This window comes from Saccostrea echinata, unplaced genomic scaffold, assembly GCF_033153115.1.
Source record: "Saccostrea echinata isolate AGI-Se365-2 ecotype Australia unplaced genomic scaffold, CSIRO_AGI_Sech_v1 ptg000005l, whole genome shotgun sequence".
Classification (NCBI taxonomy): domain Eukaryota; kingdom Metazoa; phylum Mollusca; class Bivalvia; order Ostreida; family Ostreidae; genus Saccostrea; species Saccostrea echinata.
The window spans coordinates 7865791-7890895 of NW_026889754.1; the positions used below are offsets into that span (position 1 = coordinate 7865791).

The window sequence follows — 25105 nt, forward strand, 5'->3', positions numbered from 1 at the left end:
ATGCTTTTCAATAGTTAGTCTTATAGCGGTTTCATATTTCACAGTTATATTCACTGAGACGAGATCTTTCTTTGGGTAACATAATTTCTTATCTCTTGACTTTGACCTTGGAGTTGGATACGGATTTGAGAAACTTAAACCTTTGCCATAAGCTCGATACCGGGGCATCAGTGTTTCACAAACACGTCTTGTTCAATATCCAAACTGGACAAAAACATTCACAATGAATCCTTAAATCATTGTGTGGAACCTGATAAATTATTTGACTCGATCTATGGTCTGAAAGAACATGGCTAACCTTATCCAGTCAATAACTCACAGATTGGGATTTTTCTTAACCAGTGTGTGTTATGGTCTTGATGAAAGGTCATTTGGATGAGTTTGGATGAGAAGCTTTAAATTCGTTACCGTCTTTTTCTAGTGAAACATTGTTGGTATCATGCAGAGTGTGACATGGCCTAAACTCAAGTTCAAGGTCAATAAGGATAAGATATTTTGACTGGATGTATGGACTGTATGAACATGAGTGAATTTGAGAAGTTAGTAATACACAGATGGGGTTTGCTCATAACCAGAGTGTGTCATGACTTTCGCAAGGTCATTTGGACAAGTTCAAGGTCACATGCATTCCTTTATCGTCTTTATAATACAGAGTGAAACATTGTTAGTTGATACCTCTTACAAGATTGCTTATAACTTTATGATATGGCATGACCTTGACTCAAGGTCACTTCTTCCTGCCTGCAGCTCCAACGGAAGACCTACTCGTTGCTTTGCAACGAGCTCGGCTCTAGTTACAATATATTTTTTTTCAACAATCAATTTGCAGAGTGTCATGTCTCACAAAGAGGACATATAGTTGCAAACTATTTTTTCAATGTAATAAAAAACACTGTAATTACTAGCATGTGACTAGTATTGATGTTTTATTAGGCTGCACCTTAGTTTCATTCATTAAAAAAAATATGAGTAATTAAATTTTCACTCTAAATGTTTAAGCAAATTGTGAACACCTCTCACATCTAGAAAACGTTAGTGATTTGGTACCTTCTCTGAAAAACCCAGCGGGGGGTATTTGTCCCTTTTGGACAGTTCTAGTTTCCCTTGGAAGTTCACCCCCCCCCCCCAAAATTAAAAGCCTGAAAGGCTTCACTGGCATCAACCATGAAAACAATTTCTAAATTTCTTTGAATTAAATTGCTGTATTCCCTTGCTCCCACACTTTCATGTGGAATAATGGTGGGTTAAGGAGGGAAATGTACGTTAAATCTCTAATTTACAGAAGTATCCTCACTCGGATTATTCTCCCAATGTTAAGCAGTACATTAACATGGCAAAAATAAACTTTTCATCATCCACTTCTTACAACTACATTCTTTGTTCCTCAGTATAATGGTACATTACCGGTATAACCTTTAAGTCTGGACAAGGTCACCTAAAAATTGAAATTACTGTTCTCAGGCCAGCACGCATCCGTTTTGAGGTAGCCGCATTCCAAATTTTATCGTACTTTTGATAAAATAAAACGTTGGTAAATGGTAATGTGGAAACTAATCTGGAAAAAAAGTTCCGCCCTCATTTTCCGTAGTTTAGTACTCGTATACACCTTTTGATCAGATTTTAATATAGCTGAATTTTATTATTATTGTGATATAACATTGAATTTATTCAATGAGGGAGTTGGCAGGATTCCAGTTCCCCAAGGCCAGGACTATTTCCCGAGGCGAAGCCGAGGGAAATAGTCCTGGTCGAGGGGAACTGTAATCTTGCTGACTTCCTCAATGATATACTTTTAACTGTTTTATAATACCGATACAAACGTAAAATTTAGAGGATTCAGATAGCGTGATTTCAAAGCAGGGATTAGCTCACTGAACTAACACACGGGGATTAGTCCATTCACGTATCATACCAATGTTAAAGTAAAATCCAGAGGATTACCGATAATCGGGAATTAGCTTTCGAAGCAGGGATTAGCTCACTTGACTAACGCACGGGAATTTGTCCATTTATAAGGAATTCTAGGGAATAGGGATCTAAAGATCTAATGTTATATAGGGAATAATCATTAGAAGTATAATAATGAATATTATTGCGGACTTCACACCACCTTCGAAGGTTGAAGGCTCAATAAAGCAAACAATCTCAGACGACAGTATTGGATGCCCAGATGGATGTTCAGACACGTTTACATCCTTTACAGCAATGCGTGACCACTGTCTGATAGGAGAGCATCACTATAACCTGCAGCAGATGAGCACATATGATAAAGTAAACCTAAAATGGTATGATGTATGTGTCAATCTATTAGAAAGCCTACAGGGTTAGTAGTACACTGCTGGATCCGAACAGTGAACTTTAAGGTGAATCGAGTGAAATTCAGGGATGGGCATTGAAGAAGGAAAAGAAGCACGTTATATTTTCAGAGAAAGTTGAAACATATCTTAGATGCATATTTTCTGAAGGTGACAAGAGTGGTCAGAAGATGATTGTGGTTGCTGTTGCAAAAACATGAGAGTAGTGCAAGAAAATGGCAGGAAATCGTTTAGTCATGAAGATTACTTAGATTCTAACCAGATAATTTTTTTTTCTCAAGGCTAGCTGCAGAGAAAAAAAAAATCCATCAAAGTGTACTGAAAAGTAGAGTTTTGTTTATTTTACAAAACATTAGAAACAGCTGGTTGCTATGGAAAGTTAATTATATCATTTTCAATAGCGACTGTTGTTACACAGGTTTTTTTTTACTCTGCATGACTTCATGTCATTATTACAAAGATTTGTGGAAAATTTCATTAAAATCCAAGATTATCAATGTGCCACCTTTGGCATGATTCTTAAAAAAAATATGATCAACTTCTCAAGAAAATTTATTTCTTGTAAAAAGAAAAAAAAAATTCTATTATAATAATGAAAGAAAAAATGAAATATATACATATAACTTTATCTTTATAATTTTGTTGTAATAAAAATCTGTCTTTCTTATATTTCTAGTAAATGATGCCTACGGAATGGCTGTTTCAGCCTTGGTATTTGTCGTCTTCGTTGTGCTGGCTCTGTGCCTGTGGTATCTCCCGCAGAGATGTTGCAGGTACAGGGCCAACAGTAGAGACCAACCAATCCCTCTGACGGTGAGGAAGCGAGCACCCTCTCCACCACCATCACCTGCTCCAAGAAGAAGTCTTACTCCACCACGTCAACGACCAGCACCACCTCCGCTGCCCCCTTGGCCTCCTTTCTTGACGCCTCCGTTGTCTAAAGAATCTACTACATCCCCTTCAGTGACAGTGACAGCGATGCAGGCCACCCCCGCGCCACCGTCCTCGCCGCCCCATACCAGGAGCGGGGTAGGGGGGGGGCGTACATTAATTGTTCTATTGTAGAGCTAAACATTCGCTGATTCAATTTTGTTTTATGTTATTTTTATTTTTACATTACAGAGATTACGTATGAAATAATTTATTGTTTAAAATTTTATGGAATTCAAATAGAAGTGTTTACGAGAAACAAAAAGGCATATTTTTCAGGTCATTTCTCATTGAAGATGAATCTAAAAATTTGTAATCAATAAAAAAGTTTTAATAAAGAGTGTAAAAATCAGTAAGTAGTCAAATTCATAATAATTTGTTGATTAAAGGTATTGTAAGCATTGAATGAATTAATGTTAAAGTGACATTGGAAACCAGGAGCTTTCGGGGGCTGGGCCCAACCACCCTGGACCCACTGAGTTCCTCAAGGCGGCCCCAAGACACTTTTGAGCCCCCCCCCCCCCAACTTCAATTCCTGAATCCGCGCCTGCGATCATGCGTGATCATGTGTGAAACTTCACGGGCCACCCCGTTTGTATGTACGTATTCTCAGTAAACCATTTTTGGAAAGGGGTGGAGGTGTTTGTGTCTATCATTTGTTTAAATCTTATTTATATATGTTTCCAGCAGCAAGACAGTTTGCAATTTATATTCAAGTGCTCACCCTTTAGGAAGTAATTTGTCTCTACTTAATTGAATAAAGCAACATTCTCAGAATTCTACTAATATACCATTTGATAATGACATTATTACATAATGTTATAATAATCAAGTTCTCGCAAGAAACTGGACGGTAAGATTTGATTCCAAAGCACCATCACGGCAGTTGTTTATTTCAGCCTAAATCTACCCTGTAATTTACAGAAAAAGGACATAATTCTTCCATTGCAGACACCATGCAGAAAGGTTTGCCATTTATTCATTATTAAGGGGATCATTTCAGATCATTAAGAAAAATTTTATTGAAGACAGATTCTGGCTTACTATACATATAAATTTTGTGTTGTAAAAGATTTATAACTTTAACTATATGATGTAAAAATATTTCTTGTGAGGTGACATGACACATATAACACTAGGCGGCTAGGTCTGGTAACACGAGCTTCCTGTGCTTGTGGATCTATGTCCATTATGTGTGCAAATGTTCACCATAAAGTACAAACATATAAGCCTTGAAAATTCAGAAATAAATATTTCTGGTTGTTACAAGCAAAATGTGTCTAGAACTGTCCAAAAGGGACAAATACCCCCCGTTAAGTTTTTCAGAGAAGGTGCCAAAGCACTAATACTTTATGAATCTAAAAGGTGTTCACAATTTGATTAAACATTTAGAGTGAAAATCTAATTGCTCATTATATTTATTTAATGAATGAAACTAAGGCGCAGCCTAATACATAAATACTATTAATTACATTGTTTTTTGTCTCATTACATTGAAAAAATAAATTGCAACTATCTGTCATCTTTGTGAGACATGACAGTCTGTAAACTGATTGTTGAAAAACATCATATTTAATTATACAAAATCAAAATAAACTTTATAACTATATATCAAATTCTTTTTTAAAAACAAGATGTGTTTGTGAAACACTTGTGCCCCCGTATGGCAGCTTATGGCGAAGGTTAAAGTTTCTCAAATGCAAGTCAAAATCCAGGCCAAAAGATAAAAAATGTTTCGAGGAAAATACCTGTGAAATTTGAGAAACCTAGCTGCAACTGTTCAAAAGTTATGGCGAAGGTTAAAGTTTTTTAAAAGTAAGTAAAACGTCAAGGTCAAGGTCAATATGGTTGGTATCCAAAGGAAGGTTTTGTCACAAGGATTGCGTATGTGAGTATGAAACCTAGCACCAACCATTCGAAAGTTATGACCAAGGTTAAAGTTTTTCGAAAGTAGGTCAAACTCATGTCAAGGTCAAAGTGGTTGGTATCCAAAGGAAGGTGATGTCACAAGGATTACATACCGGTATGTGAAGTATGAAACCCCTAGCATCAACCATTCAAAAGTTTTGGTCAAGATTAAAGTTTCTCAAAAGTAAGTCAAAATCCTAGGTCAAGGTCAAAATGTCAAAGTGGTTGGTATCCAAAAAAGGTCTTGTCACAAGGATTACATATGTGAAGTATGAAAGCCCTAGCTCCAACCATTCAAAAGTTCCAGAGGAAGGTCTTGCCACAAGGAATACACATGTGAAGTTTGAAACCCCAAGCACCAACTGTTCAGAAGTTATAGCTAAAGTTTTTCAAAAGTAGGTCAAACTCCAAGGTCAAGGTCAAAGTTGTTGGTATCCAAAGGAAGGCTACACAGGTGAAGTTTGAAACCCCAAGCACCAACTGTTCAGAAGTTATGGCCAAGGTTAAAGTCTCGTAAAATTTTGCAAAAGTGGATCAAACTCTAAGGTCAAGGTCAAAACGTCAAATATGATGGTAACCAAAGGTCTTGTCACAAGGAATACACATGTAAAATATGAAAGCTATAACTTCAACCAATCAAAAGTTATGGGCAAGGTTAAAGTTGACAACAGACAGACAAACAGACAGACAGGACAAAAACAATATACCCCCGGGATCTTTCGATCCGGGGGCATAACAAAAGGCTATGTATTCTGACAGACTATAAACTAAAATTAAGAGAGTTAGAGAACAGAGATCTTTAATTCTTTCTGCCCAATTCACAGGAGATATAGATAACACCTGCTTGATCAAAGATGCTCTAACAGCTTCCCACACTGAACTCATTATTAACTGGATGCATGAGGTTAACCTGATTGAAATTTCATCCTGGTAACTGCATGAGGGAGTTCATATCCAAGTATAACCCAGAGGAGAAAATGTTTGGAGGTCTTAAACTTCATGGTCCCTGCAATCCTGTTGACTACATAGACAGTGACACAAGAAGTATATTAGATGCTGTGATTAAGTCCTTGGATCAAAGGTAATTTTAATTTCTACAGATACATAAGAATTATAACTGTCACTTAAAACTATTTTTTTCCAATATCATTTATTGTTCAAAATGGAAATCTTGAAATGAAATAAATGACTATGTAGAAGTATAGATACGTTTAGTTAATTTGGCACAAAAACTTAATTAACAATTTATTTCCAGATTTGGCATGTTTAGAGAAAGTCCACTGAAGGATTTCAACACAGTATTTAACTTCAAACTTTGGCCGTCAGACAGAACCTCTCAAGCTTTTTATGGAAGAGAAGGTCTTGAAAAATTCATTAAATGTTTTGAACCAATATTTGGTGAAACGAAGAACTCAATTTTTAATAAATATCTTGATTTGAAAGTTTGTGTTGCGCATTATAAAGCTATGCCTCTTTATGATCATTTTTTGCTAGTATCATGAAAATCATGAAATTGTACGTGCTTTGAATGGTTCGGTCAATTCTATTAAATATACCCAAAGATGTGGAAAGATTTGACATGCTCGTGTGATTTACAGTAATATTAAAGAGAAAGTTCAGGACATACTTGTATCATCAACCCCACTCCGTAAAGGAATTAAATGGTATTTAATGACTCGAGTAGAATTTTCTCGTGAGAAAGAAGGCGTACATGAAACTGCAAAGCCTCATTTTCGGAGCATTACTTATGCTCACTTGTATGCAGAGGACTTTAATATACACCATTTAAACGAAGCCTTTCAAAAAATGTTTAATTCCAAACAAGAATTCATTATGAAGGGTTCAGATTTGGTTTTATCCCAAGTTCTCTACGTTGAAGTATGCTTTGTCCACTACTTACCTCTATAAGGCGGTAGTTACATTGCATCACCAAACAAATTGCAAAATAGCAAATCTTTATTTAACGTTAAAAATCGGGATCAGAAATGTTTTCTCTACTCGATTTTGGCAAAACTTTACCCTGCAAGACAACCCGTCAAAAGTAAGCAATTATCTTCAATATGCTGACAGACTGAACATGAAAGGAATACAATATCCAGTAAAAGTGTCGCAGATAGAAAAATTTGTAAACCAGAATCAAGTGTCAGTTAATGTTTTTGGATACGATTGTCGAGAGACTTTCCCAATGCGTATTACAAAAAAGAAAAAAATATCACACGTAGATCTTCTTTATTTAAAAACAAGGATCAGATTCACTACTGTTTGATAAAAAAATCTAAACAGATTTTTGTATCGAACGTCTGGAGAGATTTTTGCCACTCAAAACATTACTGTCCATATTGTTTACATGGGTTCGTTAAACAAACACGTTGACTTTTGTATGGCTCTTGGAGAACAAAAAATTGAGATGCCTGTACCAGGCGAAAATGATGTTTTACAGTTCACCGAAATTGCAAAGCAGTTAAAAGTTCCATTTACAATATATGCCGATTTCGAAACGTACGTGAAACCCATTCAGACGTGTGATCTCGATCCCAATTCATCACATACTACCAATTTGTCAGAATTCGAACCTTGTAGTTTCGCATATCAAGTTATATCCAGCGACATTAGATATACCAAAAAACCAGTTATATACCGCGGGGAAAATGTAGTAGAAACATTTCTTAATATGGTTTTAAAAGAAGAGGAAGAATACTTAAGTTACTGAAACGAATAGAACACATGGAAATAAGCGATGAAATAGAAAAACAATTTAAAGAAGCTACAACTTGTCATATATGCGGTTTAGCTTTTGGCAGTAATTCAACCAAAGTTCAACCATGATCACGTGAGTGGAAAAGTGTTTGGAATTGCACATTGAGACTGTAACTTACAGTTTAAACAGGTGGAATTTATTCCAATTATTCTGCATAACGTGAGAAGCTTCGATGGACATTTAATCATGCAGAAATTGGGTCTATTCAAGAATAAAAAGCTTAGTTTCATTGCCAATTCAAACGAGAGATACGTGACGTTTAGCCTAGGTAGCTTGCGATATATTGATTCGTCCCAATTTCTATCGTCTTCCTTAGATACTCTAGTGCAAAACCTCAAATCAAGTGGAGATGCACATTTTAAATACTTTAGCAGACATTTCAAAACCGAAAAAGAAAAGAAATTGCTTTTAGGAAGAGGTGTTTACCCATACTCTTTTGTCACCGATGCATCAAAATTTATGACAAAACAATTACCCCCGAAATCATCATTTTACAATTCTCTGAGCAAAACTGACATATCCGATGAAGAATACGAACATGCACAGCAAGTATGGGATGAAATGAGGATGATAACAATGGGTGACTATCACGATTTATACCTACTATGTGATGTCATTTTATTAGCTGAGGTTTTTGAAAGGTTTAGAGAAGTATCAATAGAGAGCTTTAATCTAGATCTAGCACAATACTTTACATTGGCGGGTATGTGTTGGAGTGCCTGTTTAAAAATGACAAAGGTAGAATTGGAACTACTGACAGACATTGATCAATACCAAATGATTGAAAAGTGTATACGAGGAGGTGTAGCCATGATGACAACTCGACATGTTGAGGACAACAATCCATACATACCAGAAACTTTTGATGAAAATGAGCCAAAAAAGTATTAGGGCTACTTCAACTTGACAATCTTTACGGGGGTGCCATGCTAGAACCGCTGGCTATTGGAGACTTTGGTTGGTTGACTGACAATGAAATATCTCAACTCAACGTAATGAATATACAAAAAATAACGACATTGGGTATATTCTAGAAGTCACTTTAAGCTATCCAGAAAATATCTGCATGATCTTCATTCAGACTTACCATTAGCGCCAGAATCTATAACAGTGTGTGTTGACGACTTATCTCTATATTGTCGAGAAGAGTTTCAAAAAAATAATAAAACGAAAGGAATTGTTTCAAAAAAATTAATACCAACTCTTCTCAAAAAAGAGAAGTATGTGCTACACTATCGCAATCTACAATTTTTCCTTCAACAAGGACTTGTACTAGATCAAATTCATAGAGTTATTCGCTTCAAACAAAATGCATGCCTCAAACCCTACATTGAATACAACACCAACAAAAGAAGACAAGCTAAGAGCAATTTCGAAGTGAAATTGTACAAAGACTACAACAACATAGTGTTCGGGTAAATAATTTTTAAATGCAACACCATTTCGTTTCAAATTATTGAATAATTTATAATTTCTGTAATTATAATGTTTATTTCCCCCTTTTTTAGGAAAACGATGGAAAATATACGAAATAGGATGAATTTAAATTGATCAATACACAAAAGGGTTTACGAAAAATTGATCGCCAAGCCAAGTTTTGAAAATTTCACTATTTTTAACAAACACTTGGTTGGTGTAAAAAACAAGAAGATTAAGTTGCTACTAAACAAACCAATCTACACGGGAATGACTGTTTTAGACCTGTCCAAACTATTCATGTATCAATTTCATTGTGGATATGTCAAGAAACAGTATGGTGACAGGGCAACGTTGCTAATGACAGACACCGACTCCTTATTTTACAAGTTTCAAACGGAAGATTTGTATCAAGACATGGCTCGAAATAAAGAGTTATTTGATACATCCAACTACCCAAAGAACCATTTCCTTTATAGCGAGACAAACAAGAAAGAAGTTAGGAAGTTGAAAGACGAAACCGGAGGTATGTATTAATTTGATTCACGTGGAATGTTGATTGTTCTTATGTACTTTAAACGATTGAACTAAAACTTTCGTCATAATTATGTTTACAGGGTATCCCGTAAAAGAATTTGTGGGACTGAGAGCTAAAATGTATTCATTTTTAATTCACGACGAGAAGGAAACGCAGATAAAAAAGGCAAAGGGAATTGCCAAATCTATTGTCGCCAAGGAATTAAACCATCTCCATTACAAGAATTGTCTTTTTGAACAACAACGATGCAGACATATGATGCAGAACATTCGTAGTGACAATCATATCTTGTATCTAAAATCCATCAATAAAATATCATTGTCACCTTTCGATGATAAACGATGGTGGTTAGCTCCATTTGGAGTCGACAGCTTCTCCTATGGACATTATAAAATTGACAAATGATGAAACAAACGAAATGTCTAGTTGAATTCTACTTTTATTTGAAATGCGTGGACAATGTATTATATAATTATAATAGGTTAATTTGTATATATTTATTTATGCTTATTTATAAAGAAAGAATGATATTTAGTTTACTGAACATATAAATTCAATTCATTTTGTCAAGTGCTTTTCTTTTATTTTACTAATGAAATGATTGAGATTTTTCAAAAAAATCATTCTTTCTTTTAAAAAACATAAATGTTACTTTGCTTACTTATTAAAATTATTAAACTAAAATCTTGTTGAATTTCTCAAAGGAGTTTAATGCTGATGGTTTTTCTAATTTTCATTTTAAGAATTCAAATACTATTCTACTTTCAACAAAACCATTTAAAGTATACCTAACAAGAGGCCCAAGGGCCTTAACGGTCACCTGAGTACAATACAATTTAGAGGATCCATAAACTGATAAATGAAGCTTTGTTTCCCAAAAGCAAGAAATAGTATGATTAGCATCAACAAAATAATTAGTCTAGTATCTCTCTGCCCCCCCCCCCTCCCCATTTATCACTATTCCCATGCAGACTATTAACAAAATGTCTAATATAATATAATATGGAACTTACACACCAGAGACTAGGGCAAAGATGGCACGATACGCAATTGAAAATGGTCCGGCCAAAGCTGCCCGTCATTTCAGCAAGGAACTGGGAAGAGAAGTGAACGAAAGCACGATTCGAAGCATCAGAAAACTTTATCAAAGCAGTCCCAGTAAAACTAAACCGAGTGTTCTGCCGCAATCCCCCCGTGGACGGCCCTTAAAACTTGGACAGTATGATGATCTTGTTAAAGCATACATACGGAGACTAAGAGTTGCAGGAGGTGTCGTTAATGCACAAATTGTCATGGCCGGGGCCAAGGGGATCTTGATGTTCAAAGATAGCACGCAACTTAAAGAAAATGAGGGTACAATCGAGATTACCAAGGAATGGGCGCGATCTCTACTGAACAGAATGGGCTTCTCGAAGCGGAAGGGCACAAAAGGAATCAAACACTTTCCCGAAGATTTTGATGACATAAAAAACGCATATTTGAAAAGAATTTCTGACAATATTTCAAAGTTTAACATTCCAGACGAACTTATCATTAATTGGGATCAAACAGCTGTAAATTTAGTTCCTTGCGGGGAATGGACTATGCATGAAAGCGGTAAGTCTTTATAAATCATACAGTAAAAGGCCGGTAATTCTATTGTTCTTAATATATCATTAAACCTTAATTAACCATGTAAACACTGTTTTTGTAGATCACTGAGATTTTTACATTTATTTAATAGGTGCCAAGCAAGTTCCAATCAAAGGGGTAGACGACAAGCGCCAAATTACGGCAGTTCTCGCAGTTACTAAGGCCGGTGAACTTCTTCCCCCACAGCTTCTTTACCAGGGCCTTACAGACAAGTGTCATCCTGAGTATCGATTCCCCAAGTCATGGGACGTGCACCACAGTGAAAATCACTGGAGCAATGCAGATACAATGAAGCGTTACGTAGAAAAGATCATTTTGCCGTATGTCGAACAGGTGCGCGACGACCTCGATCTTCCTCTAAAACAGAAGGCGCTCTGCATTTTTGATGTGTTCAAAGCCCACCAAGACAAGGAATTACTCAGTTATATGGAGGAAAAAGGAATAAAGGTTGTTTTTGTACCGGCAGCGTGTACCGATAGGCTTCAGCCCTTAGATGTTCAAATAAATGGAAAATTTAAATCTCTTCTAAAGTCACAGTTCCAAAGTTTTTATGCTGATGAAGTTAAATCTGCATTAGAAAAAGGCGAAGAGGTCGAAAATGTCAGTATCGATCTTAGATTGTCAAAAATCAAACCCATCCACGCTAAATGGCTCGTGTATGCACTGGAGCGTTTAGCCAACCGTGACTTTATCGTCGGCGCCTTCAGCAAGGTCGGAATTTAAATTGTGTTATTTCACTTTGAACAAAAATAACAATGTTTTGATTGTTTTTCTTTCATGACCAGAATAAAATTTCTTCAATTTGTTTGTTTGTTTAATTGTTTTTTTTTTTTTTTTTTGCCTGTTGTTTTATACACATCATTTATATTCAAATGATAATACCGATGTCTGTTTTAGAGATGAAATGAAATAATAATCACGATGGTTTAAAGTTCGCGGAAAATTCTTCAATCGTGAACATAGTGAAATTAAAAACACCGTAATGTATTCCACTTCTACAGTATTTAACCCCATATTATTACTTCTCACAATGGCCTCTCTTGGCCTTTGAAGAACATTTAAAAAGATAAGTTATTTTTGTCTCATTTTGATTCATCTATTATTTCCAAGTCATTAAAACTATGAAAGTACTTTTTTTATTATACAATAAATTTTCTTGCATAATTCTCTTATTCTATTAATCTTTCAAATACATTACTTACATTGATTAATTATCAAAGGTGAATGGCAAAGGGGAATAACTTTGCTCAGCGGAATACAAGTTAATAGAGCCCTGGCCAGGATCAGAACACTTGACTAAATGGTCCAGGTGTTCAAAATTCTGGTAAAAATACCCTTGCATATTAAAACTTTTACTCTGTTTGCCTTGAACATTCCCAGAAGCATAGAAGATTTTCAAAGAAATGCATTTTCTCCATATTATTAAATAAAGCCCCATCCTTACACCAGAACATCTGGCCCATTGGCCACGAACTCACAATTCTGGAAGCACCCTTTCTCATCATAACTATACACTTGTTTCTTTACTTTATAACCAGTAATAGAAAAAATATTTTGAAAGAAATTACTCATTTTCACTATATAATCAATAGAGCTCTCCTCCCCCCACCCCCCCCCCCCACCCCACCAGAACCCCTGACCCAGGGGCCATGAATTTCACAATTTTGGAAGAGGCATTCTTCCTTATCATAACCATGTACTTCCTTTGTTTGAAAAATACCCAGGAGCAGAGAAGAAGATTTTGAAAAAATTCATGCCTTTTCCCTATATTATCAATAGAGCCCCGCCCTAACACCAGAACCCCTGACCTAGGGGCCATAAAATTCATAATTTCTGAAGAGGCAGCCATGCTCATCATAACTATGTACTTAGTTTTTTTAAATTCCCTAGGAGCAAAGAAGATTTTCAAAGAATTAATGCATTTTCACTATATAATCAATAGAGCCCCGCCCTAACACCAGAACCCCTGACCCTGGGGCCATGAATTTCACAATTTTGGAAGAGGCACTCTTGCTCATCATAACTATGTACTAATTTACTTTATTTAATACCCAGGAGCAGAGAAGAAGATTTTCAAAGAATTAATGCATTTTCACTATATAATCAGTAGAGCCCCGCCCTAACACCAGAACCCCTGACCCTGGGGCCATGAATTTCACAATTTTGGAAGAGGCACTCTTGCTCATCATAACTATGTACTAAGTTACTTTATTTAATACCCAAGAGCAGAGAAGAAGATTTTCAAAGAATTAATGCATTTTCATTATATAATCAATAGAGCCCCGCCCTAACACCAGAACCCCTGACCCTGGGGCCATGAATTTCACAATTTTGGAAGAGGCACTCTTGCTCATCATAACTATGTACTTAGTTTATTTAATACCCAGGAGCAGAGAAGAGGATTTCAAAGAATTAATGTATTTTCACTATATAATCAATAGAGCCCCGCCCTAACACCAGAACCCCTGACCCTGGGGCCATGAATTTCACAATTTTGGAAGAGGCACTCTTGCTCTTCATAACTATGAACTTAGTTACTTTATTTAATACCCAGGAGCAGAGAAGAAGATTTTTAAAGAAATAATGCACTTTCACTATATGATCTATATAGCCCCACCCTAGCACCAGAACCCCTGACCCTGGGGCCATGAATTTCAGAATTTTGGTAGAGGGCTTAATGCTCATTACGATCATGCCAACAGTTAGACTGCTTGATGTCCAGGAGTAAAGAAGAAGATTTTTAAAGATTGCATTATTTTTGGTGGTTTTAGCCCCACCCCTCAGGCCCAAGGGGTGCAGGGACCATGAAATTCACAATTTTTGTTCCCCTTCACCCATAGATGCTATATGCCAAATTTGGTTGAAATTGGTTAAGCGGTTTCAGTGAAGAAACTAAAAATGTTCAAATGTTAACACACGACGCACACCGCACGACGCACGCCGACGGACGAGAACGGATAGCAATAGGTCACCTGAGTGACTCAGGTGACCTAAAAATGCTTATGCATGAAGACAACGTTTTGCCGTTATACTTAATACATAATTTTTCATAATTTCGCATTGCTCTTTTAATTTCATAAACTCGTCAGAATGATTTTCTGCTTGGTTAAAAAGTTCAGTGGCGTGAATAAGAACATTTTCAAAGTCTTGAAATTATGTCAATGACATATTTACTTTCCCACAACGGTTACAGTTCTACAATTTAACAAACTGACAATGTCATATAAAAAAAAACCATTAATATAGGAAGACAATTTATCAACGTAATATCTTTATAACTTCGGATTGTTCTAGTGATTTCTTAAATACTTAACTTTTCCTACTGGTCCTAGTACAATTCAATGTTATACAGGGAATACATAAATCGTTCTTTACAATTAATGAAACTTTTTTCTATATAGAGCATGACTATGAAAGGTACATAATCGATAAAACAGGAACCCACGATTTAAGAACACTAAAATAAGTAACAAATTTATTAAAGTAAGCAATTTGTTAATGAAATCATTCTGATCGAAAAAGTTTCATTTTACACATTACACGAATACTATTATATATTTTTAATAAATGTCAGTGTCCCCGTTTTTTTTTTCTTTAGAACTCGTCGTCAGCATCAAATTCCGCCACACGCTTCTTTTAGCGTGATGTCATCACAAGCCATTGATTGAAAAAAAAACTTTCCATTGTACCCTTATATATCCTAGTAAGGAGAAAATTAATAATGTAACGTTTATGATACTGAATTAACAACTTACCAGTTCCGGGCTAGGTGGTCCTTTATTGGCCTTCCTGACTTCATCCACTGCTTTGTTGATGGTGTAGAATTGATTGTTCATGCTTTCAAAAACGTCGTCGGGAAACGACACTTGTTTCCAGTTGTTGTTGTTTAGAGAACGATAAAAGAAAGACAACTCTTAATATACATGTATTTATCCAGTATTGTCGTAATAGACATAATTACGTTATTTTGATTCAAATATCACTTACCCTGCAAATGCAAATACACCTTGCCCCTGTAGTATGAAGGTTGAATCGCATACTGTCCTCTAACATACCGGTTTGATTCTTTTAGGACAAACTGGACATTCCCATTGCTTTTTTTCCTCTTTTTCAAACGACTGCACATTAGGTGAGTGTACAAAGAAGAATCCCAAAACGACCGAAAGATGAAAATTGTGAAAAAGTACCCTCTTTATATAAAGTATATGAACAAGAACTGTCCCTGAACTTTTTTTGGTAAAAGTGTTTTTGAAAAAAAATTGTTTACCAATAAAGTGAGAAATACTTGTATGAACGCTACTTAAGATGTTTTCTTGGTCATTTTATGGAGTAAACAATTTAGTGTCATTTTATGGAGTAAACAATATAGTTCATTGCTTTAGAAGATCCCATCATGAACTTCTTGCAAACAAATGACCCCCCCCCCCTCCCCACACACAACAGTTTTTATGAAAGTTCATTTAACTGAAGTATGAGTACAGCATATTGCTATAAACAACTCTGCTAATAAATTCATTCACAATCGTGTTTAAATGTATAGAATAAGCTTTTCGTATGGATACATAGAATTTTGATAAGATAATAATTTATATCGGGTTCGATATTATTAAAATCTATCACTCGGCGATCAAATACCGCCATGATAAAGGAGAAGGTGTCTGTTTAACTATGCATATACATTTCGTTCTGCTTTGCGTTAGCTAGTCAATTAGGATTATTGTGTGGATATGAGGGAAATTGTGAGTGGAGACCCAATACATTGTACACGGTGTGTTTACCAGATGATATGTCGGCGTTGGCATTTATTTTCTTTGATTCAAGCAGTTACATTGATTTATCCTGTACCTCAGTGCAAGTGGTGAACATTCAGTCTTCGAAACTGACATGCAGCAGAATATCTTCTTTGTTGACAACATCGAGAGCAGTTTCACTTGAGATTGGTGCTTGAGTATTGGCTATAAATGCGAGTTATTTTTTCCGCAAGTTCACAACCTTTCTATGAACTTTATAATCATTATGATCAATAACCACACGTACTTTCCTTCTATTATTATACCCCCCGCAAACGAAGTTTAGGGGGGTATATTGGAATCAGCTTGTCCGTCTGTCTGTCCTTCTGTCTGTCTGTCCGTCTGTCTGTAGACGAGATTTTGTCCGGACCATTTCTTGGAAACTGTTGCAAGGATTTGTCTGAAAATTTGTACACTTACTATTCGCCATATGAAGGTGTGCACCTGGTATTGACATCATGATTGGATAATTGTTTTTGCATTTTACAGGTGTTTTTTTTTTCATTTTTACTATGTGGTTTTGTCTGGATCGGTTCCCAGAGACTATTGCATAGATTTGTATAAAAATTTGTACACTTATTATTTACCATATGAAGATGTGCACCTTGTATTTTCAACATTATTTGATAATTTTTCTGCATTTTACAGTTTTTTTTCCTTCATTTTTATTGACTTAGTCATTTCGGGTTCATGTCTAAGGTTTGAGACATAGAATCTAGAACATCTGTACAAAAATGTGAACTACAGCTTAAAACCACTCATTAGAACTAAAAAAAGAAAATCACAAAGTATTAAAAACAGTTTTTACATTACACAGCAGATAGTGCAAATCCATTTGTCCCTTGGGAGTAATGAATGGACATGCATCCAGTTAAAGATTAATTAATGAGTTCAGTGTGGGAAGCTGTTAGGGTATCTCTGACCAAGCAGATCTTATCTATATCTCCTGGGAATTGGGCAGAAAGAAATAAAGATCTCTGTTGTCTAAGTCTCTTAATTGTAATTTATGTCTGTCAAAATACATAGTTACTGGAACCAGCCTTTCATTTTTAAAATGAGTTTGATATAAAGGTATTAAGATCAATTTGATTTTGTATAATTAATTATGATAATTTTTTTTTCAACAATCAATTTGCAGAGTGTCATGTCTCACAAAGATGACAGATAGTTGCAAACTATTTTTTCAATGTAATGAAAAAACACTGTAATTATTAGTATTGATGTTTTATTAGGCTGCACCTTAGTTTCATTCATTAAAAAAAATATAATGAGTAATTAAATTTTCACTCTAAATGTTTAAGCAAATTGTGAACACCTCTCACATCTAGAAAACATTAGTGATTTGGTACCTTCTCTGAAAAACCCATGCAGCGGGGGGTATTTGTCCCTTTTGGACAGTTCCAGTTTATATTAAAGGATAAAATAAAAAATAAGAATGCTAAACAAAAGCTACGTTAAGAGTAAATTTATAGCAGATTGAATTTTATGTTTATAAATGTAATTTTTAAATTAGACTTGTAATAAACTTGGAAATAAATGCAGATAATTGTATAAAATTTGAACTATTTTGGTTTTTATTGTAGATCATTCCACCAACTTCTCATAGTTCCACCAACAATGTCCACACTACCTCTACCCCTGTGTCCGCCTCTCAATATGTGAGTACTCGTGAATCCACCAAGAATGCTCACACTACCTCTACCCCTGCGTCCACCTCTCAACATGTGAGTGGAGGCTTTTAGCATCACATGTTTTTTTTGTAAATTTTTAGGTCACCTGAGTCACTCAGGTGACCTATTGCTATCCGTTCTCGTCCGTCGACGTGCGTCGTGCGTTAACATTTGAACATTTTTAGCTTCTTCTCTGAAACCGCTTAACCAATTTCAACCAAATTTGGCATATAGCATCTATGGGTGAAGGGGAACAAAAATTGTGAATTTCATGGTCCCTGCCCCCCTGGGGCCTGAGGGGTGGGGCTAAAACCAACAAAAATAATGCAATCTTTAAAAATCTTCTTCTTTACTCCTGGACATCAAGCAGTCAAACTGTTGGCATCATTGTAATAAGCATTGAGCCCTCTACCAAAATTGTGAAATTCATGGCCCCAGGGTCATGAATTTACAATATATCTGCTCAGTATGCTTTGACTAATATCACATAATTTGTAGCATGAATACAAAAACTATTATCTTCCTTGTTTCAGCTATCTCCAGCACAGTATCAATACTGACTTGTCTTTGTTGGATAAGTAGTATCATCGTGAAAAAGTATAGAAGAGCTAAATTTAAGCGAGATCATAAATTTGATTTAAGAAAAAAAAAATTAAAATCGCTGCAAAGAGCTGGAAGACAAGATTTACTGGGTTTTGAGTCATTACGAATGGAAGAAGAGGAACTTTAAGAAGAAACTTACAAATTCTATTTTTTTTTTATATTTTATTTTAAAGGTTTAGTCAGTCTCCTCTTCATTATTTTGCGTCAGCTAAAACTAGTACATAGTTGTTTAATTGACATTTATAATATTCTATTGCAAATTTATACATTTTTGAAAAATGGAATTTCCAAAGTCATTAAATCAATACCAAGAACCGAAGCACTGAAGCCGAAGCAACAGAATCCAGTAGTACGCAGAATTTTGCCACCAAGGGCTAGAAAAAGACCAGATTTTTATGGTATTTAATAATAATTAAGTATTGCAGCTATGCTTTGTAGTTCTCTGCTTTGCTATGCTTTTTGAACAATGGGTGCAGCTTAACCTTTGCTTGACATTTCTTTTGTAACTGTGTTTAGTGAGAAACGTGTATATCATTTTAATGGTCTGTGTTGATCATGTTTTCTTTCTTTAATCATTTTATGTTTTTCTGATTTCCTTATCAGATTTTTGTAGTTAAATAACACATTTGGTAAATGTTGCAATTATTGAGCAATTTCCTTAATTTTACCTCCCTGCATTACAGTGCTATTATTTTGCTATACTAATGGTTAATATTGTGGTCCCTTTTTTAATGTGATTGAGTTCAAACTTTCATACAACTATACAATCCTTTGATGTACATTATTGATCTATAATTGATTTTTTTCATCATATGTTACAGTTTTTGTACTACAAACAATTTATACTGTGATTTATTATTTTTTTTATTTACTCTTTTACAAAGAAACTAGATGAAATCCCGCGCAAGCGCGGGGAATTGAATTTATACCACTACCGACAGAAAATATATTGTAGTTTCTACTGACAGCCTACAGGCTTATAGCAGGAAGAAATACTTTGTTCAAAATCCCGCATGAAGTAGATGTACGTCTCCACCCCACCCCCCTTTTTAGCTCACCTGAGCCAAAGGCTCAAGTGAGCTTTTCTAATCAAAATTTGTCCGTTGTCTGTCGGCGGCGGCGTCGTGGCATTGTCGTAAGCTTTTCACATTTCCATCTTCTTCTCCAGAACTACTGAGCCAATTTCAATCAAACTTGGCACAGAGTATCCTTGGGTGAAGGGGATTCAAGTTTGTTCAAATGAAGGGCCACGTCTTCTTCCAAGGGGAGATAATTGCAAATTCATTAAAAATTTATGGCATCTTTCAAAAATCTTCCTCTCAAGAACCACTGTGTTAGAAAATACGAAACTTATGTGGAAGTATCCTCAGTTAGTGTAGATTTAAGTTTGTTTAAATCATGACCCCCAGGGGTAGGGTGGGGCCACAGTGGGCGATCAAAGTTTAACATAGGAATACATAGGGAGCATCTTTAAAAATCTTCTCAAGAACAGCAAAGCCTTGATCGGTCATATTTACATGGAAGCATATTCAGGTAGTGTTGATTCAAGTTTGTTCAAATCATGACCCCCGGGGGTAGGGTGGGGCCACAGTGGGCGATCAAAGTTTAACATAGGAATACATAGGGAGCATCTTTAAAAATCTTCTCAAGAACAGCAAAGCCTTGATCGGTCATATTTACATGGAAGCATCCTCTGGTAATGTAGATTCAAGTTTGTTCAAATCATGACCCCCAGGGGTAGGGTGGGGCCACAGTGGGCGATCAAAGTTTTTCATTGGAATACATAGGGAGCATCTTTTAAAACCTTCTTCTCGAGAACAACAAAGCTATGATTGGTCATATTTATATGGAAGCATCCTCGGGTAATGTAGATTCAAGTTTGTTCAAATCATGACCCCCGGGGGTAGGGTGGGGCCACAGTGGGCAATCAAAGTTTTACATAGGAATACATAGGGAGCATCTTTAAAAACCTTCTTCTCAAGAATAACAAAGCCATGATTGGTCATATTTATATGGAAGCATCCTCAGGTAGTGTAGATTCAAGTTTTTTTTAAATCATGACCCCTGGGGGTAGGGTAGGGTCACAGTGGGGGATCAAAGTTTTACATAGGAATATATTTGGAAAATATTTAAAAATCTTCTTCTCAAGAACAGCAAAGCTATGAATGGTCACATTTATATGGAAGCATTCTCAGGTGCATGGTGAAGATCTAAATTTGTTCAAATCATGACCCCTGGGGGTAGGGTAGGACCACAATGGACGATCAAAGTTTTACATAGGAGTATATAAGAAAAATATCAAAAAATCTTCTCAAGAACAACAAAGCTATGATGGATCATATATATATGGAAGCATCCTCAGGTGGTGTAGATTCAAGTTCGATCAAATCATGATCCACGGGGTAGGGTGGGGCCATAATGGACGGTCAAAGTTTTACATAGGAATATATAGGAGAAATCTTTAAAAAATCTTCTCAAGAACAGCAAAGCCATGATTGGTCATATTTTTATGGAAGCATCCTCAGATAGTGTAGTGTATGGAAGCATCCTCAGATAGATAGATTCAAGTTCGATCAAATCATGACCCTCAGGGGTAGGTAGGGACCACAATGAAAGTTTAAACTTGTAGGAAAAAAGTCACACTTAGTCAAAAAAAAAATGTAAAAAATATGTAAGCATCCTTAGTGTAGATTCAATTTTGTTCAAATCATACCCCCCCCTCCATTTTAGGGGTAGGTCAGGACCACTTATGCATTTAAGCATTGCAATACTAAACTGATTTTTGCTTTTTTCCTAGCCACAGTGCTCAGGTGAGCGATGTGACCCCTAGGCCTCTTGTTTGTAAAAGCTTGAAAAATAGCGATTTCATTAATTGACGTTTATTTTGAAACATGTAATACTATGTTATGGATATTGTACTTCAGATGCTCTTATTTCATTTTCGTCGAGGATAAAAGCAGCGAAATAAGCAAATATGCACATTTTACTGATAAATTGATTTTTTATTGGGGGGGGGGGGGTAAAATTCACAGGTACTTGGGTCTTGGTTTATAAATATGTATGTACCTTATTGATATGTAAAAAATGTACTTTACTTTTTTACGTATCAATAAGGTACATACTTATTTATAAACCAAGACCCCAGTACCTGAGGCTGTCTAAAACAAAAATTTAACGCTGTATGAATAGGCCGAGTATTTGATACAAAAGACTGTATTCAGGAAAAAAAAATGAAATGTATTGATTAAAGCACAAAATGTTATAGCTTTAATTATATTTGAACAATACCTTATTTATTAATTTTCTCTTTTCATGCAAGCAAGTTTATTACGAAGTACAAATTGTACTTCGGGTTCGTTGCCACGATGCTTTCGGTTACCTATAAATTTATTAGGAAAACCAACTACATATCTGTAATAGTCTTTCGATAGATATATTCACAACAGTTACTTATAGTGTTATCAGTGATTTACCATTATTTCAATGACCATTCAAACAAGAGCTTTTTTATGTTCATACAGCTGTAATCGCTTCGTTTTTTTTTTCTTTTTAACATCGGGCTCGATGCTATATGATGTTCTAGAAGCTTCCGTCAATATTAAGATCGCTGAATGACGAAAATAATTTGCACATTTCCCTTTTTAATCGGTTATCACAACATATTTCTTTTATATCATTTAATTCAAGTTTTGATTGAATGATTCAGTGATAACGTTTTATGAAATAAATAAACGATTGCTTGTTGTCAGTTTCATTAAAAATTGCCAGTAACTTAGATCCGCCAACCGGAAACGCCACCTTACTCACGTTTTTCCTATTTCATGGCTGTCTATAAAAATGAAAGTAGACTTTTAATTTATTGTACGCTACCTTCTATGGGAGTGAAATCTAAATATAGTTTAAGGACATCATCTTGTATACAGTGTATTGCTAGAGGAGTAATTAAGAACTGTGGTGCACCCGTTTCGGAGTTTATTTGCAAAATTTATTAATTTATAAGTGTAGATGTGCCAAAAATCCGTCCAATTATATGTTGTAAGAATTATGTGTATATTTGTGATTTTGATGATCTAAGGATTTATTTTTAGTTGACATGATGTGTTAACAAAATCAGTTTTATGAAAATAAATGTTTAAATGATGTGAAGTATTCTTTATCCTTAATCATGATTAAAAAGTTAGAGACAGTATTTTGAGTCCTTTGACATGATTGTTCTGTGGGGTGGGGTAGTTTAACAGCCTTTGTGTTGAAAATTGTTTTCAGATTATTGAGTATAATAATGCGGGTGGTACCTAGAGGTGGTCCTATAAGTCATAACTGTGTAACAATCAAGCTGTATAGTTAGATGGGTGGAGCTTATTATGTGTATTAGGTAAACATGTTATACTTGGTGAAAAAAATATTTGAAAGAGGTCTTTGTTTAAGAACATTTGACCGGGTATTGACTGTCTGATAAAAAAAGGCTAATAAGGGTATTTGTGTATCTGATATCTGAATGTGTATTATAACCAACACGGTTCTTGACATGATGCTTTCTGTCCTTGAATGGTCACTGACTGAAAAGACATTGTCTTTACTGAAAATATATAAGTAAACATTTTAACTTTGTTTTTCCAAAATTTCTAAAATGTCTTCCTATAAGCACCAGAATCTACTGTTTACATTAATATATAGCTAAAATAAGATGGATTATTACAGAACTTCAGATGAGATGGTTATTTGCCCCAATGATGAAACGCATGTGATCAGAAAAGAAAGACTGCCACGCCATTTAATTAAATGCGCGAAAAGTAACAAAGCCATTCTAAAAAAAAACTTCACTTCATGTGATTATAACCATAGTCATAAAATTAAAAGGGGTGATGGCTGTGAGCATTACAAACAGTGTAAGGACAAACAACGCTTTGACGGCTGTTTGGAGCGAGAGAAACTTTGCACACAAAAAGGGGACACTTTTCTCCCTAAATATAAGGATTGGGATGAGGAGTTAGAGCCTTTTTGCAGTGAAAAATTTCATGGACTAATTCCAGAAATTAAAAAAAAATAACTGGGACAAAATTTGCACAAAAAAGGGGACACTTCTCTCCCTAAATATAAGGATTTCCAGATATCCTCTCAAGAGAATTGGGATGATGAATTAATGTGTATGTAATTGGATAATTTTTTTCTCTGGTGATGTATTATGCTCATACTACTCATACTACTAGTGAATATATTTATACTGTGGATGGATTTTATTTTGTATAGAGTTATCTCTCTTTGATCAGAGTTACATTTACGAGTCTATAGATAAATTCTTTCGTAGTGAGAAGTACTGTGGACCAGTTCCAGAATTAAAAAAATAATGTGCATGTAATAGGATAATTTCTTTTTTCATCTTGGTGATGTATATAGCAATATGCAATATATATTTCATTTATTCTGCAATTTTGTTGTTCCTTTTTTCACATCCATGAAATCATCAAGGTCGATGGAGTTAACTGATCTTGAAAACTTTGTACTAGTTATCATTCCTAAGACTTGTTCTATATATTTATACCAAAGACTGACAGTAGTCTCTACCCACTAAGATCTGTGGTCTAAAGTTACATAAGTGGATGATATATTAAAAAATGACTTTTTCTCAATTAGCATTTCTTTAGTAATAAAACATATCAGGAAATTAAGTAAAAATATTTTAAGTGGGTGAGACTAGTGTAAGCCTTTTGAATAAATAAATAGAGTAAGTCTTCTAAGTAGGTTGGACTATTGTACGCATATAGAAAAGCCTTCTGAGTGGGTGGAGATTACTTTGAGCCTTTGGTATAAATATATATAAAAAGCTATAAGAAATCAACTAGAGTATAATGCCCTCACCGTCTGGTTCGATGGTTTTTTAAAGGATCTATTGACAGATATTACCTATTTATAAATTGTGAGTAGGTGGAGGCTACTGTGAGCCTTTGGTATAAATATACAGAGTAAGCCTTCCAAAGCCTTCCGAGTGGGCAGAGACTATTGTAAGCCTTTGGTATCAATATATAGAGTAAGCCTTCCGAAGCCTTCCGAGTGGGCGGAGACTATTGTAAGCCTTTAGTATAAATATATAGAGTAAGCCTTCAGAGTGGGCGGAGACTGTTGTGTGCTTTTGGTATAAATATATAGAGTAAGCCTTTCATCTAATTAGCATAATTGTTAGGAATATATAGTAAATTGGGCGGATCTTACTATATAACTATAAAGTGTGTTATAGAGCGCCATATATACCACTACTTATATAATCCACATTTGTGTAAGGTCTTCATTTACCTGTAGGTCTTCGGCAGCCCGGAGTAGCCACAGGCGCCTGAAGTGTGGATCGATTTAAACTGTATAACTGTTAACCAGTCAGAAAGAGCGAGACGGATGTGCGAACACCAAAACCTCCTTCAAAGCTGTCAATGGAGAAATTTTATGTATCCGATTAATAAATCGTCCGATTACGACATATAAAACACTAATGTGGGGGTTTGGGTTAAAGAGACTAGTAGAAGAACATCTCCTTGACAGAGTGCTTGCAAAATTAT

At 35.3% G+C, this 25105-nt stretch overlaps 1 protein-coding gene and 1 pseudogene across 1 annotated transcript; one reads left to right on the top strand and one right to left on the bottom strand.

Annotated features, from left to right (window-relative positions):
- Positions 1-9502: 9502 nt before the first annotated feature.
- On the top strand, positions 9503-10270 carry LOC133179785 (uncharacterized). Its single transcript, XM_061314473.1, has 2 exons — positions 9503-9853; positions 9945-10270. Exons 1-2 carry the CDS (start codon positions 9598-9600, stop codon positions 10268-10270), a joined length of 582 nt encoding a protein of 193 aa, XP_061170457.1. The 5' UTR covers positions 9503-9597.
- A 4227-nt stretch (positions 10271-14497) lies between these two features.
- On the bottom strand, positions 14498-16138 carry LOC133179601 (uncharacterized; annotated as a pseudogene).
- Between the last annotated feature and the right edge of the window lie 8967 nt (positions 16139-25105).

Bases quoted from the DNA above. Each gene is read 5' to 3' on its own strand.
- LOC133179785 (XM_061314473.1), top strand. From the start codon at position 9,598: ATGACTGTTTTAGACCTGTCCAAACTATTCATGTATCAATTTCATTGT. The intron at 9,854-9,944 runs GTATGTATTAAT...TTATGTTTACAG, and splicing joins GTTGAAAGACGAAACCGGAG to GGTATCCCGTAAAAGAATTT.